Raw genomic sequence first — 18,852 nt, forward strand, 5'->3', positions numbered from 1 at the left:
TTTAAACTTAACCATATCAATAATTATATTAAAAATAAATGGTCTAAACATTCTATTAAAAGGAAGAGATTGTCAGTTTGGATTAAAAAAGAAACCCAATTAAATACTTTTCTATAAGAAACCCACTTTAAATATAATAACCCAAATATGTTTAAAGTAAAAGAACAGAGAAAGTACAAAGTTGGTAACACTCATCAAAAGAAAGCTAGAGTGGCTATATTAGTAACAAACAAAAGTAGATTACAGAGAAAAGAATATTACTAGAGATAAATAAGGTCATTTCATAATGGTAACGTGGACAATTCATTGAGAAGGCATAGCAATTCCCTATGTTTTGGCATCTAAAACAGAGCTTCACGGGCGCCTGGGTGGTTCAGATGGTTGGGTGTCTGCCTTTGGCTCAGATCATGATCTCCAGGTCCTGGGATCCAGCCTGACATTGGGCTCCCAGCTGGCTCAGTGGAGAGCCTGCTTCTCCCTCTCCCTCTGCCTCTCCCCCTGCTTGTGTGTTCTCTCTGTCTCTCTCTCTCAAATGAATAAACAAAATCTTTAAAATAGAGCTTCAAATTACATGAAAAAACTCTGACAGAACTATCAGAAGGACTAGACAAATTTGCAATTATAGTTAAATATTGCTATACCCCTCTTTTGATAATTGATAAAGTTGAGAAAAAAAATGGAAGACTTGCACAATACTATCAACCAACTTGATGTAATCATTACTTATAGAGTACACCACTCAAGAACAGAATACAAATTGTATTCAATGCATACATGACAATTATTAATATAGACCAATATAGAAAAAAATCTCCAAATATTTGGAAAATAAACACCACTCTAAATAATCCATGGGTCGGGGCGCCTGGGTGGCTCAGTCGTTAAGTGTCTGCTTTTGTCTCAGGTCATGATTCCAGGGTCTTGGGATCGAGCCCCGCATCGGGCTCCCTGCTCGGCGGGAAGCCTGCTTCTCCCTTTCCCACTCCCCCTGCTTGTGTTCCCTCTCTTGCTGTGTCTCTCTCTGTCAAGTAAAAATATATATATATTAAAATAAATAAATAAATAATCCATGGGTCAAAGAAAAAAGTCAAAAGAGAAATTAGAAAGTATATAAAACTGGGGCGCCTAGGTGGCTCAGTCATTACGTGTCTGCCTTCCGCTCAGGTCATGGTCCCAGGGTCCTGGGATCGAGCCCCGCCTGGGGCTCCCTGCTCTGCGGGAAGCCTGCTTCTCCCTCTCCCACTCCCCCTGCTTCTGTTCTCTCTTGCTGTCTCTCTCTCTCTCTCTCTAATAAATAAATAAAAATCTTAAAAAAAGAGAAAGTATATAAAACTGAATGAAAATGAAAACATAGCATTTTCATTTGACAAGGGAGATATATATTGAAAAAAACCACTTCTTACAAAAGAAAAAAGTTCTCAAATCAATGACCTCAGCTTCTACCTTAAGAAACTGAGGGAAAAAAGAGTAAATTATATCCAAAGTAAATAGTGTAAATGAAATAATAAAGGTCAGTGTGGAAATCAGTAAAATAGAAAACAGAATTAAAGAAAATCTGTGAAATCAAAAGTTAGTTCTTTGGGGCTCAGTCAGTAGAGCATGTGACTCTTGATTTGGGGGCTGTGAGGTCAAGCCCCATCTTAGCTGTAGAGATTACTTAATAAAATCTTTAGGGGCACCTGGGTGGCTTAGTCAGTTGAGCGGCTGACTCTTGATTTTGGCTCAAGTCATGATCTCAGGGTCCTGGTGGGATCAAGCCCTGCATCAGGCTCTGCGCTCAGCTGGGAGTCTGCTTGAAGATTCTTTCTCCCTCTGCCCCTCCCCTTGCTTGCTTGCTCTCTAAAATAAATAAATAAATCTTAAAAAAAGTAAATTTTTTTTTTTTTTTAAGATTTTACTTATTTATTTAAGAGAAAGGGAGAGCGAGCATGAGTTGAGGGCAGAGGCAGAGGGAGAAGCAGACCCCCGGTGAGCAGGTAGCCTGATACCAGGCTCGATCCCAGGACCCTAAGAGGCAGACATGTACCAACTGAGCCACCCAGTTGGCCCCCAAAAGTAAAATCTTAAAAAAAAAGTTGGTTCTTTGAAAATAACAATAAAACTGATAAAAGAGGCAGTTTGATTCCCCTTTTCATATCTGTGTGCATTTCAAATTAATTTTTGGGGGGAGGGAGGAAAATAAATAAACTTCCTTTTTAATTTATTGAGTAGTCAAGGAACTCCAGTATAAAGTTGAATAGAAGTGATTAGATAGATTGCTGTCTATATAGAAAATCCCAAAGAAAGTATGAAGAAAATCTATGAGGACTAATAATAGATTTTATTATATAAGATGAACACACAAAAATCTATTGTATTTCTATATATTGTGAACAATTGAGAATGGAAATTAAAAGCAATACTATTCATAATAGTAAAAAAATATGAAATATTTAGGGACAGATCTAATAAAAGATATGCAAGGCCTAGCATTTCTGAGAAAGAATTAGACCTAAATAAAAACAGACATATGCTGTTTTCACAGGTCAGAAGACTCAAAATTAAGTTCTCAATTCTCCCCAAATTGATCTATACCAGCAGGCTTTTTCCCCCAGTAGAATTTGACAGACTGATTCTAAGTTTTATATGGAAATGCAAAGGGAGAAAGCAGTGTGGATATAGACAGTTTTTAGGTTATGAGTGTTTGAGTGTGTCACACCAGAGAAAGAAGCCCAAGAAGAGGAAATGAGGGAAAAAGGAAGATGTGAGAGAAGTTGGGCATAGTTGAAAAGGAACAAAGTTGGAGAACTAAAAGTTTATGATTTCAAGAATTATCATAAAACCTCAGTAATAAAAAAAAAAGACCAAAAACCCTCAGTAATCAAGACATTGTAGTATTAGCATAAACATAGATAAATAGATCAAGAGAACAGACTAGAGAGTCCATAAATTCATACATATATGGTTAATTAATTTTCAATAATGGTACAATGCAATGCGATGGAGAAGGGATAGTCTTTTCAACAAATGGATTTAGAATAATTGTCTAAAAAAAACCCACAATATCTCAATCAATATCTGATATAATATACAAAGATTAAGACAAAATGAACCATAGACCTAAATGTAAAATTCCTAGAAAAATACATAGGAGAAAATGTTTGTGACCTTGGGTTAGTGAAAGTTTGCTTTGAAAGAAAGAAAACATTGATAAATTGGACTAAGGAGTTTTGTTCTTTGAAAGACACAATTAGTAGAAAAAGACAAGCCATAGAATGGGAAAAAATATTTGCAAATTGCTTATCTGATAAAAGTTGCAATCAAAATACATAAAAATACTCAAAACTCAATAATAAGAACCTAGACTAATAAGCTTTTAAAATATGGTCAAAATATTTGAACTCCAAAGAAGACATACCGAGTGCAAATAAACTTGTGGAAAGTTGTTCAAAATCATTAGTCATTATGAAACTGCAAATTAAAACCACAATGAGATACTATTGTATACCTTTTGGAATGGTTAAAATTAAAAAGACCGACAACATCAAGTGTTGATAAAGATATGGAGCAATTGCAAATCTCATATATGGCTTGTGGGAATATAAAATAGTATAACCACTTTTTAAAAAGTTTAATTTAACTAAATTCCAGTTAGTTAACATACAGTATAATATTATTTTCAGGTGTACAATATTGTCATTCCACACTTCCACAAAACACCCGGTGCTCCTCACAAGTGCACTCCTTATTCCCTTTCTCTATTTAACCCATCCTCCCACCCACCTCCCCTCTGGTAACCATCAGTTTGTTCTCTATAGTTAAGAGTCAGTTACTTGTTTGCCTCTCTTCCCCACTCCCAACCATGTTCATTTGTTTTGTTTCTTAAATTCCACGTATGAGTGAAATCAAATGGTATTTGCCTTTCTCTGACTGATTTATATCCCTTAGCACACTACTCTCTAGCTCCAGCCACATTGTTACAAATGCAAGATTTCATTCTTTTTAATGGCTGAGTAATATTCCATTGTATGTGTATAACACATCTTCTTTATCCATTCATCAGTTGATGGACATTTGGACTCTTTCCATAAATTCCAACAATTTGGCTATTGTTGATAATGCTGCTATAAATATAGGGGTGCATGTATCCCTTCAAATCAGTATTTTTGTATCCTTTGGATAAATACCTAGTAGTGCAGTTGCTGGGTTATAGGATAGTTCAATTTTTAACTTTTTGAGGAACCTCCATACTATTTTCCAGAGTGGCTGCACCAGTTTGCATTCCCACCAACAGTGTAAGAGTTTTCCTCTTTCTCAGCAACCTTGCCAACACCTGTTATTTCCTGTGTTCCTTCTTAATTTTAGCCATTCTGACAGGTGTGAGGTGATATCTCATTGTAGTTTTGATTTGTATTTCCCTGATAATGGTATTGGCACAAAAATAGACACATAGTTCAATGGAACAAAATAGAAAACCCAGAAATGAACCCACAACTATATGGTCAATTAATCTTCGACAAAGCAGGAAAGAATATCCAATAGAGAAAAGATAGTCTCTTCAAATAAATGGGAAAACTGGACAGCAACATGCAAAAGAATGAAACTGGACCCCTTTCATATACCATATACAAAAATAAATTAAAAATGGATGAAAGACCTCAATGTGAGACAGGAATCCATTAAAATCCTAGAGGAGAACACAGGTAGTAACCTCTTTGACATAAGTCTCCTGAGCTAAGGGAAACAAAAGCAAAAATAAGGTATTGGGACTTTATCAAAATAAAAAGCTTTTTTTAAAGACTTTATTTATTCATTTGACAGAGAGACAGCAAGAGAGGGAACACAAGCAGGGGGAGTGGGAGAGGGAGAAGCAGGCTTTCCGCCGAGCAGGGAGCCCGATGCGGGGCTTGATCCCAGGACCCCGGGATCATGACCTGAGCCGAAGGCAGACACTTAAGGACTGAGCCACCTAGGCGCCCCAAAATAAAAAGCTCTGCACAGCAAAGGAAACAATCAAAAAAACTAAAAGGCAACCTACAGAATGGGAGAAGATCTTTGCAAATGACATCTGATAAAAGATTAGTATCCAAAATATATAAATAACTTATAAAACTCAACACCCTCCAAAAAATAATCCAGTTTAAAAATGGGCAGAAGACCTGAATATACATTTTTCCAAAGAAGACATCCAGATGGCCAACAGACATTTTAAAAGTTTGGTAGTTTTGTTTTTTTTTAAAGATTTAAAAAGTTTGGTAGTTTTGTTTTTTTTTAAAGATTTTATTTATTTGACAGAGAGAGACACAGTGAGAGAGGGAACACAAGCAGGGGGAGTGGGAGAGAGAGAAGCAGGCTTTCCGCTGAGCAGGGAGCCCGATGTGGGGCTCAATCCCAGGACCCTGGGATCATGACCTGAGCCGAAGGTAGATGCTTAACGACTGAGCCACGCAGGCGCCCCAAAAGTTTGGTAGTTTTTTAAAAATTGAACATTTATATACCATGTGACCCAGCCATTCCAACCTAAGTATTTATCCCAAAGAAGTGTTTATATAAATACGTCTATAAAATAAGTCATGAATAAATATACAAATATTCATAGCCAATTTAATTTTGGGGGGCAGAGGGTGAGGGAGTAAGAATCTTTTTTTAAAGATTTTATTTATTTGAAAGTAGATGCTGTATGATTCCACTTATATAGAATTATTTTAAAATGCAAAATAATCTATAGAGACAGAAAAAGCAGATTGGCAGTTGCCTAGAGATTGGGGTGGGGGGTAGGGAAGGGCATGTGGGAGGAATTGTAACTAAGCATAAGGAAACTTTTTGGGGTGATGGGTAAGTTCATTATGTTGATTGCGATGAGGTTTTCACAGGTGTTTATATATATCAAAACTTGTATGCTTAAAAACATATACAGCTTATTATGTGTCAGTTATACCTCATTAAAGGTGTTAAAAGCAAACACCAGGTTATTGTTGTTAGTTGTGGGGAATTGGAACAGGAGTAAGTTTATTTGGAGAATGAGAAAGTACAAATATTTAGCACTCCTTAAACATAGGAAAAAACTTACTTGAATTAATTTCTTTTAACCTGACTGATTTTGTTGTATTCTGAGAGAACAGAACGCAGTATACCCTTAATTGTTTGGAGTTTATTGGATTGTTGTATTATTCAAGCTTCTGTTCATTGTCCTCAGGTTTCTATTGGCCAATAAATCCCCCTTCCGGAGCTGGAATTCAAACCAAACTATATTTCTTCATGTTAAAGCTATTTGATAAAAGTTTAGTTGAGAACAAATGAAAACTATTGACTGACATTAGATATCAATATTAGCTATAGATTTTTATTTTTCTTTCTATCCCAATCACTCAATAGCACATGTGATTTATTTCTTAAAAGGCTTATTTAATTCTGATAGGAAAGTAAAAGGGACTAAATTGGAGGATGTTATCCACAGAGTCAGGTGAAATTGTCATTTGAAATTAAAGTTACCTCAAACACAGTCAAAAATCATGAAAATAAAATGAGTTCAAAAAATGTAGCTTATCATTGAAGGTTAAAAAACAGTTGTAATCTGTAAACTTCTCATTGACGACCTACCTCTCTGGCTCGATAAAGCTGTGCTTGCTCAATCCTAGAGATGACATTCTGTACTGCAAATGGGATCTCCAGCTGAGGGACCCCTGATTTATAAAGGGCTTTTCTGGACATGAGGGTGGAATCTTCAACTTCTTTTTCTGATTCAGATTCGCTGTCTATCCCACTTGGCATTTTGATAAATACTTTGAAAAGTTGAGTGATTTTCTTTTATTTCTTCTTTTTTTATGGAATATAGGCAAATGCTAATAAAGGTGTCCACAAGCAAGCTAGAAGAGGTCTTTCTGCTCCCAGAGGTTGTGGTTTACCCTAATTTGTTGCTAACCATGGTATTGCAGTCCTGGTGATGTCATAGTAGATCCATTGTGACATCAGTGACTCAAACATCTCTAGAGTGCTTACTATATGCAGAGAACCCAGGCATTCTATCTATATGCTGTGATGGTAGGGGGGAGGGAGGGTAGGAAATAGACAACAGGAACGCTAAAAGAAATAGAAGATATAGCCTTGCTTAAATAAGCTTATAATCTAGGTGTTAGAATTCAAGATCCAGTATATCAAATGTAACTCCTGATTCTTCTCTCTTCCTGAGGTTTTGCTTAAGAATTTTTAAACCTGTAATTGACTAGTTGTGTTACAAGGTCCTCAGCTGCCCCTCAACTTGTCCTAGACATGCAATAATTTGGAAACTATTATTTGGATGAAGATCACACTCTTTGTACTGCCTAGTTATTCATTTTTCTAAGGAACGTGACTGAAGAAGGTTTTGAAATTCCATAGCTGGCTGGAGAAATTGAAGGGAAAACTGGACGCTGCTTTGTTACTGAGAGGAGTACTCTGGGCAGCTCCTTTGATTGCAGAGGAGGTGAAAGGATTTAAGACACTGGAGCAATTAAAGGACAGGGTAGTTTTGTTAGCTGTGTAGCATTTTTATTTATTAAAAAATATGAAACAGTACAGAAAGTAATATAACAGATAGCCATGTGCCTATTACATAGAATGAACAAATATTAACATTTTGTCATATTTGCTTCAGAAATTTTTAAGATTTTTTAAAAAATTTATTCATTTGAGAGAGAGCATGCGCGAGAGCATGAGCACGAGCAGAGGGAAGGGTCAGAGGGAGAGGGAGGAACAGACTCCCTACTGAGCAGGGAAGCCCCATGCAGGGCTCAATCTCAGGACCCCGAGATGATGACCTGAGCCAAAGGCAGCGGCTTAACTGACTGAGCCATCCAGGCGCCCCTGCTTCAGAAATTTTTAAATAAAATAAAGCATTAGAGATAAAGTTGGAGTCCCTTTTGGTGTTCTCCCTAGACTCCTTCCTTCTCCTCTGTCCCTTTACAGAGACAATGACAGTCATGAATTTGATGTATTTATGTCTAGTCTCTGTTTATACAGTTTTACTACAGGTGCATGTATTCACAAACTACATAATATCTTTTAGGTTTTTGACTTTATACAACTTCCTATGTTGAGTTCTTATTGTAAACTTAGTCCTATGTTGAGTCCTTGCTGTACACTTGTGAAGTTAAACAATTTATGTATTTGAGTCCTTCAGAGAATGGGAGACAGGGGAACATAAAGTAGTTGTCTTTTAAGAAATGAATCAATATAGAGAGAGCAAATTAAATATTCGCCCTTCTAATATCCCATTGTCTAAATTAACCCCTCCTCTATGTTCCCAAAACACTTTGTAAACTTTCTATTATAGTACTTATCTCATTGGAATGTAACTATTATTTGTCTCTGTCCATTAGTTGGTGAACTTCTCAAAACCAGAGGCTGTGTTTTAGGGGTTTTGTTTGTTTTAAACCTTTGACATATTCTTCCTCAGTTCCTCCTCAGAAATTTTCTAAAATTTGGATATTCATTATCGTTTCAGACTCAATTCCTATGGAAACTTAGTTCTAAGCCCCAGAATACTTTCTTTTATTGTTAATTGCGTCCCCTCACACCCAGTCATAAAAATTACTCCCTCCTTTTCTACAAATCATAATTAAGTCCATTCAAGGAAGTTAAAAATGTTTTCTGAAAGGACCACAATTAAGAATTATTTTGGTAAATGTTAAGTTTGATTAAAATATCCATCATTATCCGGCATTTCTTGAACTTATCAATTAATCTGTTTAAGCACTTTGTTGATATTAGATTGTGAGATCCTTAAATCACTTTCTCTTGATTTTTTTTTACATTGCTTATCCCAGTAGGCATTCACAAAGCAGCCTGCATGCTTGTCAAATAAACTAATTTAGCATTATTGTGCTCTCTCCCTCTCTCATATTTTTTATGCAGCATGGGATTCATCAGCAACTGGAAATGAAGGCTTTTTAAAGCAAAATTTAAAAGCTCCCTCCTTACCTTTCAATTTGGCAAGCATTTGTCAAGTGATACTACAACTATGTGGCCACCATTATCTTAGAATGTGAAGAATATACTATAGGGCACCAGTGAAGAAACTAAAAAACGAAAAAAAAAGAAAATAATTTAAGATAGACTATTCAAGTGCTAATAAGGGACATGAAGAAGAAATCTGTGGGGAGCAGTGTCTTTGGGAAAACCCTATGGAGAGAGAAGGTTGATTGACAAATGAAGGCATTCCAGATAGTGAAGAGACCTTGAACCATGGCTTTGGAGGTGAGTGTTGAGTTTTGTCTTTCAGGGGAAAGGTGAGGAGACTGGTTTAACTGAGATGAAGTAATGTTGTCTACTGTAGATCAGATTAGGGAGAGGATGGAACACAAATATCAGGAATTTGATGGAGAAATTAATTTGATATTCAAGTAAAATGAGTAGATTCATTAGAGATAAAGTAAGGGAGATTACATGGGATCAGAATGGTAAGGTCTTGAAAGCAAGAAACAGTTTGGTGAAAATGAAACCTTTAATTTAGAAAGATTTTTGAAATACTAGAATGGGAAAAATCAGTGGAAAAGATCAAGACATAATTATTTCAAAAGATAAGTGTCTGAACTAGGATATAGCAGTGGGACTGATAGGGAAGGATAAAGCTTACTAGGTATTGCTGAAGATAATAAGGAATTTGGATCATCTAACAGAAAAGTATAAAGACCATTTTTAAAATTTTGTTTTTATTGTACTTCATTTGAAGTGACAGTGACAACATCAACGATGAGGCTATCCATATTAAGTAGCTTAGATGTGGGTCCCGGATTTAAGTGAACACAGGGCAAAGTTCTTTAAAGGCGTTTTAAAGGGAAACCCGCACTTCTAGAGAGCTCCTTCAACTGTAAAATGAGGATAATAAGTATTGCATGCGGTTTTTAAAAGATTAATTCTCATAAAATACTTAGAATAATGCCAGGCACATAGTAAGCATTCAATATACAGCAGCTGCTATTAATATATTTACTATAACTGCTACTCGCTTTTTTTCTTCTCTACTTTTCTTCTCCGAGCCGCCAAATTTTCGGAAGGATTGGGCGTCTGTCCAGTACACTTCACACAAGCTCGGCTTTTCATCAGATCTAGATTTTGAACTATGAAAACTGCGTAATTATAGCAGTGGTAGCCCGCCGTTTGTCGAGGGATAAAATGCGTCAATAAGATTTTTACACACCCCCGTAGTACAGAATGGTGCTTTCCTCTGATAGGTTCCCTCCTCCCCCCAGGACCGATGATAGTACCTTCCATGCTGCCGCTGGAAAAGGTAGCGCAAAAGTTGAGCGCGCCGAGAGGTTTCTCTTCTCCCCGGAAGCAATTGTTCTCTAGAACCGGAAGCAGTTGCTCTTTCAAGGGAGGTGGGACTGGGCGGGTCAGGCCGCAGCGGCTGACGGCGGGGGAGGAGCCGGGTCCACTGCCGGGTGGAGGGGCCAGGCGAGTGTCCTTATCCTAGCAATTGGGGCTCGGGCCTGTAAGCCCGTTGGAGTCGCGGCGGCGAGAACGATTGGGCTGAGCGGAGGAAGACATGTTGCTCTTCGTGGAGGTGAGTGGACTTGGTAATGTCGTCCTGCTGTGAGAAGAGCAGGAGTGGAGGCGCCGGCCGGTCCCACCGCCATGTGACTTTCCAGGCCGTACACGCCGCGGAACCGGCAGATAGGCTGACACAGCACCTGGGCCGTGCAGGCCCGCGGCTCCACTGTGCGCTCTCACAATACTTTAGGAACCTGTGGGAAGTGAGGGCCGTAGTGGGGGAGAATTGAAGGTGGAGAATCCAGGCTTGTCTGGTGTGAGGTGCGAATCTGAGGAAGGGGAAAGTGTCCCATATGGACATCCTAGAGGAGGCACACAGGCGGGGGGGGGGGGACCGGGCGGGGGCGGGGGGAGCAGAGCGGGGGCGGAGTCTGCAGAGAAAAGGGTAATCAGGTGGGCGCGTTGGGCGGGGGGGCTGGTGGAGGAGCGAGGTCTCGCGGGGCCCTCTGGGAAGCAAGCAACATGTGGGGCCGCGGAGGAAGGAAGGTGAAATTCTGTATAAGTGTGTTGAAGAGAAAGTTGAAAGCTGCTTTTTAGCAACCCCCACCAAATTTTGTTTGGTCCCCGTCCCTAAGTCTCTGGAACGTTCTGTGGGTGGAAAGCGAATTACTGTGAACGGAGGAGACGCCAATAGGCTTTGGAAGCCTTGAAAGGCACCACTTTGACCTTTTGTAAAAGTTACTCAGGCAGTGGCTCCGTGATGAGGGTTTGGCTTTATGGACGGATAAAAGCCCTTATACGAGGAAAATTCCAAGAATGAGAGAAACCTAGTCCGAGGAAAGCCGGGTTGTTTTTTGTTTTTTTAATATTACTTAACAGTAGAAGTACTTTTATTTTAACTGGAACGTGTGCTGCTGGCCTATTTTAGTTTTAAAGGTAGTGGATACCTACCTTACACAAATACGAGGTTTAGTTTCTCTTATTTGTTTCTCTTGTGTGCAGTGAGCATCAGCTGACTGCCTGGCTAATGCTTTGAGTAGATTCCAGATCATATTGTTCTTGAATTGTGAAAACGTCAAACCAGCAAAGCTGCAACTTCGCAACTTGGCACTTGTTAACTATGCCCATAAAAAGAATCTTTTCAATGAGGGAAGGAATTTACAGGTTGTATAATGGATCGAGAAGCCAGGACCAGTCTATGGCAGGTTTTTTTTTACCCCCTCTCTCTAGGAGGGAGGGATGGATTTTACTCCGTAATACTCCGGCATAAAGTAAATACTGCTTTAATTTTTTTTTAATCTAACCGACAATGTGTAGCTGATAAATTTGAGATCTTTAAATTGGGTTTTAAAGAAACCTAGCTACCTTAGAGTATGTCCGACATTGGTAATAAATATTCATTGGAACACTGCCAAGTGAATCATGAAAAGATTTGAGATGACTGACCCCATTCTGTTTACCGTTTTTTATCCTCATTGTAGGTTTTTTTCGGCAGGATAAGAAATCAGATATGATTTTAAACAGTGCCAGTTTGTATTAGGAACGTTATGCCATGCACGTGCTTCATATTTTAAGTGTGATGTGTTTTGCTGGGCAAGAGAATGTGAAGTTTTATTCATATTAACATGAATTCCAAAATATACTTTTGAGTTCCAAATTTATTCCTTTGGCTTTGTTAAAATGTGAACTTTAATAATCGCTCCGTTTATTGAGTGTTTAAGCTAGATCCTCTCTTGTTTCTAAAACAACATTGCAGTGTTTTACAGATGAGAAAAACTGAGGTGGAGAGGTTAACTTAGAAGTAAAGTAGTGGAATTGGTATTTAGATATAGGTCATTCTAGTGCCAAATCATGGCTTTTATTAAACTGTTAATATTTCCACTAATCATTTTCTTTGTGAATCAGTATGTGGTTTTTAACTTTTCTCCTATAATGAGTTACTGAAAATTAACAATGTCACTAAACATTTGGGGCTGAATATATGGTATTAAAATCAGTTAAAAAAAAAAGTAACACACTGGTTATGTGGCATTTTGTTAGCTAATATTTGATCCTTAGAACTATAGGAATAACCTATAGGATTTATTTAATTTTTTTAAGATTTTATTTATTTGACAGAGACACGGCAAGAGAGGGAACACAAACGGGGAGTGGGAGAGGGAGAAGCAGGCTTACCGCCTAGCAGAGAGCCCAGTGTGGGGCTGGATCCCAGGACCCTGGGACCATGACCTGAGCCGAAGGCAGACGCTTAACAACTGAGCCACCCAGGCGCCTCTAACCTATAGGATTTAGAAATTATTCTAAATGAGTGAACCAAAGCTCATGGTTTGATGCCTGAGGTCATTCAGGTGCAAATAATGTGGGGACTGAAGTCTGGCGTGTAGAACACAAGTCTCTGGCTCCAGAACTTATTTTTGCACTTTCCCCTAAGCTAAGAATTCTTAATCTGGGTCTCTGGTTAGAATTGATGAAGTCTGTGAACTTCATTGAGGGAAAAAAAAATTGCCTCTTTATTCTGACTAGCTTCTAATTAAAATCTAGAATTGAAGAGAATTGGAAATTCTTGAAATTGCAATGGATTCAACAAGAGAAATATTTTCATATATTACAGTTTTTGCAGTTATCTTGAAATACTGTTAATGTTCATTATACCTTGTTATATGTTTAAAAATCTTGTTATTTAATGCATTAGAAAAGCACATTTATTACTAAAGTAGAAATTTAAAAATATTTTGATAACTATAATTGGTTTATTTTGTGATCCTGTGCATTTCAAAATTTAAAAACATTCTGAGGGGCGCCTGGGTGGCTCAGTTGTTAAGCCACCTAAGACCTTTGGCTCAGGTCATGATCCCGGGGTCCTGGGATCAAGCCCCGCCTCAGGCTCCCTGCTCAGCCGGAAGCCTGCTTCTCCCTCTTCCACTCCCCCTGTCTTGCTGTCTCTCTCTCTGTCAAATAAATTAAAAAAATCTAAATAAAAAATTAAAAAAAAAAACATTCTGAGAAGAGATCTATAGATTAGTTAGACTGCTAAAGCGGTCCATGGCACAAGAGAGGTTAAGAACCACTTTGCTGTAAACCGAGTTGATTGTGAATCATCTTTGGTAGGACTTCTCTAATATGGAATCTGGGCCCTTTGCAGTTGTGTTCAAAATCTTTTTCTTGTGTGCATTTTTCTGGAAAGACCCCAGCTTTTAGTTTATAACTGGAATCAGTGGGATAGATAATAGTAATGATAATGATACTATAATAATTGTGATATACACATATATTGTACTTACCTGTGCATGAGGCCTATTAAGTGTTTTTGCATGTGAACATATATATACATCTACCCAGTCCTACCTACGAGGTAGACGAGGTAGGCAGAATTATTATCTCCAGTTTAGAGATAAACTACGCCACAGAATTTAAGAAACTTGCCCAAGATTATACAGCTAGTGAATATTGAAGCTGGAATTAGAACTCTGCTGTCTAGCTATACTGCAATAGAAATCTACAGGCAGACAGGGAATCCTGTTTTAAGTAATACTTAGAGGTAACTTTGGGGCGCCTGGGTGGCTCAGTTGGTTAAGCAACTGCCTTTGGCTCAGGTCATGATCCTGGAGTCCTGGGATTGAGTCCCACATCGGGCTCCCTGCTCAGCGGGGAGTCTGCTTCTCCCTCTGACCCTCCCCCCTCATGTGCTCTCTCTCTCTCTCATGCTCTCTCTCAAATAAATAAATAAATAAACTACTTAGAGGTAACTTTTTTTTAACTTAGTCTTGCCGACAAAGGGCTATATTGATTTTAGTAGTTTATTGGTTTTTTTTCTCACTCTGTTCTGAAGGAAACATATACAATGTCTGGCTCTCTGAGAAGAGGTAAAAATGTTTGGATAATTCACAGAATTTTCAGACATGTACCGACATAAATTCCCTTAAAACACATTCTGTAAGTTCAAAACAGCATCATGCTACCTTCTATCAAATTACTTAAATGACAGGTTACACCTTTTTTTAATGATTTTTATGGTTGCTAACATTTTTGTTTTTCAGATCATTTCCCCCCCCCCAATATTTTTAGCGGTTACGTCTGCTTTAGTTGTTTGGCCATGTTTTAATTGGGTTTCTGTCTCAATTTGAGTTTTTCCCTGAAAGTGAATACTTATAACCACTTATTTAGGTAATAATGACTTTTATGCACTCTAGGATGCTTTAATAATTCTTAGATAACTTTTAAAATTCTTATTTAAAAATACAGATAACATAAAACTTAATGATCTTAAACATTTTTAAGTGTATAGTTCAGGGTTATTAAGTATTTTTACATTGTTGTGCAACATCACCACTATCCACATCCAGAACTCTTCATCTTGCAAAACTGAAACTATGCATTAAACAATAACTGCCCATTCCCTTCTTCCCCCAGCTCTTACATAATTTTTAAAATAATTTATTTGACTTCTAAAGTTTTCTGCTTTTTTTAGGTAATAACATTTCAAATTTTGGATTAGCCTTAGAATCTGAAATCATTTATATTATGATAATCATAACATTGTGCCTTTCACCCCAAATATAGTACTGGTTTTTCCCTTTAAATAATTTATTTGTAAAATGTTAATAGATGTCACTAAGTGAAAATGATTTTTTAAAAAAAATGATTTAGAGGGACGCCTGGGTGGCTCATTTGGTTAAGCGGCTGCCTTCGGCCCAGGTCATGATCCCAAGATCCTAGGATCTAGTCCCACATCGGGTTCCTTGCTCAGGAGGGAGCCTGTTTATTCTCTCTCCCTCTCTTGTGCTCTCTCTGTCAAATAAATAAAATCTTTAAAAAATAAATTAAGAAAATAAAAAATGACTTAGAAGAAGAAAGTGCCTGGGACACCTGGGTGGCTCAGTCGGTAAGCCTCTGCCTTCGGCTCAGGTCATGATGGGATGGAGCCCCACATCAGGCTCCCTGCTCGGCGGGAAGCCTGGCTTCTCCCTCTCCCCTTGTTTGTGTTCCCTCTCTCGCTGCCTTTCTGTCAAATAAATAAATAAAATCTTTAAAAAAAAAAAGTGCCTAAACAAATTGTGAAATGATTGCCAAGAGAAATTATAAATAAGTGAATAGTGGTTTCTGAACAATTTGATTCTGGAATATTTATTGGAGGTAGATGCAGAATTTAAAAATGAATAAGAATATTTTCAAGTAGAAATATTTTCAGATACAATGGATTGAGAATGAAGTAGGAATTATCTTTGAAATGTGAAAAGTAGAATAAAATGCTTAGAAATGAACATAAAGCTGTAAAAGTACCTTTTGGTGCTTCAAATTACAGTGAACTGGTTTACAGTTTTCTGAAAAACCAGAAGCTAGGAATATTGATGTTTAACTATTTTGTATCAATTCGGGTTTGGGCTATCAGGCAGCTCCGTATTACTTCCCAGGTAATGGAAATGATCCTTGATAGTAGTCATGAACATTTCAAATCTGTAATTTTGATTTTCTACCTAGGAGTTGTTTTTTTTTTTTTTAAGATTTTATTTATTTGACAGAGAGAGACACAGTGAGAGAGGGAACACAAGCAGGGGGAGTGGGAGAGAGGGAGAAGCAGGCTTCCCACTGAGCAGGGAGCCTGATGCGGGGCTCGATCCCAGGACCCTGAGATCATGACCTGAGCTGAAGGCAGACGCTTAACGGCTGAGCCATCCAGGCGCCCACTACCTAGGAGCTTAAGAAAAGATTTTGACCCTGTAGTTGAAATGGGGTCTGAGTCTATATTGCAGAGGAGCAGAAAGCAGAGGAAGTTGAGAAACTATAATACAGCTATCATTGTGAAGTCATTAAAAAGATTTTTAACCTCTTTGAAGATCCTTAAGTGAAAATGGAAAATGACTCTTTAGCTCTGATGGTATTCATAGCATTTTCTTTTATTTTTTCTATATTCTGTATTTTGCTTAAATTTTGTTTTCTTTAATGTTTAGTTCTTGAGGAAGGTTTCCAGTCTTGAAAACATTATAAACTTTTGCATTATGCACTGTGATTTTCTGTAAGGATTTTGGAATCCTGGGTTCAAATGTTAGTTGTATGACTTTAGACAAGTGACAGCTTTTTGGAACATCAAGTTCCTATCTGTAATTTGGGAATAATAATTTCTTCTGACAAAGTTAGTTTGTGTTCTTGATGTTTATGCTGTTTATGATGTTTATGTATTAAGCCTTGTAACACAGTCTAGAGAAGAGCTTAACCGACAACTATCATTTGATCATCATGGCAACTCTATTGTGTAAATTGTCCAGTATATAAATAGTAGCCTTCCAAAATGACTGTAATTTGTGCCTGATTTGTTGAACAATTTTGGAAAATTTATTAAAACTACATCATAATGGCACTGGTAATTGCAAAAGCTGTGAGATAGCACTGATTTAAGAGATATATACCTTTAAAAAAGAGAGAGAGAGAAGTGTACCTTTTTGAGTTCTAATCTGAGCCTTGTTACTAATTTACCCTGATTCTGGGTAAGCCAAACGGGGTAATTACCTTATCTTAAATTTTTTATAGCTTAAGAGTATACTTTTAATTGGGCAAATAAAACTTATAAAACAAGAGAGAAGATTTTAATATGTTAAAATACAGACTCATTTATATGCAAGATTTAAAGGAATACAAATGATAAAATGCAAATAGATGATTTCCTCTTTTACGAAGAAAATTTTTCCTAATGTGCAACTATAGGTAAATGTAAGAAAAAGAAACTTTTGAATATCACTCATGTGTCTTCTCTTGTCTGTTTCTTGTAATAGAGCCAAACTTTTGAGCCAAACTTTGGTTCAGAAAATATCTGTATTTATAAATGACTGACTCTAAACCAAAGACAGCGGAGTTTGTTTGTTTGTTTGTTTGTTTTTCTTTCTTTTTTTCAGAGGAGTACTTTAGATGAATATTGCTAGGGGTAGAATATGAAGTGTAGACTTAAAGCCAGACTCCAAGGATGAGGAGTTAAGTTTTGTTTGGTTTATGTATTATTGAGGGACGAGAAAAGCATTTTGTATTTCAAAACAGAAAGTCAGGAGTAAGCCAGGGTTTGTGTTGTACATAGGTGGCCAGTACTTCATACCATTAGATATTGCAAACTATGAAATAGGTTAGTGTGATCATACGTCCCATTTTGTCCCAGATAGTTATAGTGTACACCTATTTTCTGGAACAGATGTCCCATCTTGTTTCATGCTCAAAAATGTCCTGATTTGTATAACTTTTAATTTTTCAGAAGAGACTGTATGCTTATTGGCAGTATTTTTCCACATATCACTAACAGTGCACATAAGTTGGTGCTAAAATATTTGTTGAATTAGCTATTAGAAATTAAATTTCTGGAATTTACAAAAATTTGCAGTTAAGCAAGGTAAGAGAAATATAGGATTATTCTAGCCTTTTGAGTTAGGTAAAGGGAAAAAATGGGGCAGTGATTGAGTAATAATGATAAGATACATTTATATACAGGGTTGCACAAAAGAGTGGTTAAGGGGCGCCTGGGTGGCTCAGTTGTTTCAGCGGTTGCCTTTGGTTCGGCTCGGGTCATGATCCTGGAGTCCTGGGATCGAGTCCCGCATTCGGGCTCCCTGCTCAGCGGGGAGTCTGCTTCTCCCTCTAACCCAACCCCCTCTCATGCTCTCTCTCTATCTCATTCTCTCTCTCTCTCAAATAAAATAAATATAATAAATAAAATCTTTAAAAAAAAAAAGAGTGGTTAAGAACTGGGGGCAGGCTCAGCCCCTTTCTATTTGTATGACCTTGAGCAAGTTGTTTAACATATGCTTCTCAGTTTTATGTATAAATTGAGGATAATACTAATAACATATGAGGATAATATTAATTTGTCTCACATAAGATTGTTAAGATAGTTAACGTAAAGTGCTTTGAATAGTATCTGGTGCATAATACTACATGTGAGCTGCTGCTTTCATATACACTTAGATAAGTCTCATCTTAGTTTTCTGGTCCTTTTTATTTAAAAATAAGAGTTTGCTGGGGCGCCTGGGTGGCTCAGTCATTAAGCATCTGCCTTTGGCTCAGATCATGATCCCAGGGTCCTGGGATTGAGCCCCGCATTGGGCTCCCCGCTCTGTGGGAAGCCAGCTTCTCCCATTCCCCCTGCTTGTGTTCCCTCTCTCATTGTGTCTCTCTCTGTCAAATAAATAAATAAAATCATTAAAAAAAATAACAGTTTGCTGACTTGACTATACACATTTCTGAAAAGGATTATTTTCATATTTAATATTGATTTGAAGTTGGAATTTTTTAAAATTTCATTTGTATAATTAGCCATTGGCTTTATCAGATGACAGTTTGGAGTAAAATGACTCAGTATGTTGAGGACTATTTAAATTACTTGAATGCTAAATATCAATATAGAGTTCTTAATTTTAATAAGAGGGT

The 18,852-nt window shown here is 37.4% G+C and overlaps 2 protein-coding genes across 6 annotated transcripts in view; one reads left to right on the forward strand and one right to left on the reverse strand.

The window, feature by feature from the left end:
• Window positions 1-6,750, reverse strand: part of FAM186A (family with sequence similarity 186 member A) — a 65,945-nt gene extending 59,195 nt beyond the window's left edge. For all 3 annotated transcript variants that reach the window (XM_088025591.1, XM_088025590.1, XM_088025589.1), the window contains exon 1: window positions 6,580-6,750. In XM_088025591.1, the coding sequence (XP_087881717.1) occupies window positions 6,580-6,750 (171 nt within the window). The remainder of the gene's footprint in view (window positions 1-6,579) is intronic.
• Window positions 6,751-10,382: 3,632 nt separating this feature from the next.
• The window catches only part of LARP4 (La ribonucleoprotein 4), a 69,682-nt gene continuing 61,212 nt past the window's right edge, over window positions 10,383-18,852 (forward strand). For all 3 annotated transcript variants that reach the window (XM_028125572.2, XM_028125573.2, XM_028125576.2), the window contains exon 1: window positions 10,383-10,522. In XM_028125572.2, coding sequence (XP_027981373.1) covers window positions 10,505-10,522 — 18 coding nt within the window. In that variant the 5' untranslated portion in view covers window positions 10,383-10,504. The remainder of the gene's footprint in view (window positions 10,523-18,852) is intronic.

The sequence above is a fragment of the Eumetopias jubatus genome, unplaced genomic scaffold, assembly GCF_037043125.1.
Source record: "Eumetopias jubatus isolate StellerSeaLion01/CBP00866 unplaced genomic scaffold, mEumJub1_p1.0 scaffold_8, whole genome shotgun sequence".
NCBI lineage: Eukaryota > Metazoa > Chordata > Mammalia > Carnivora > Otariidae > Eumetopias > Eumetopias jubatus.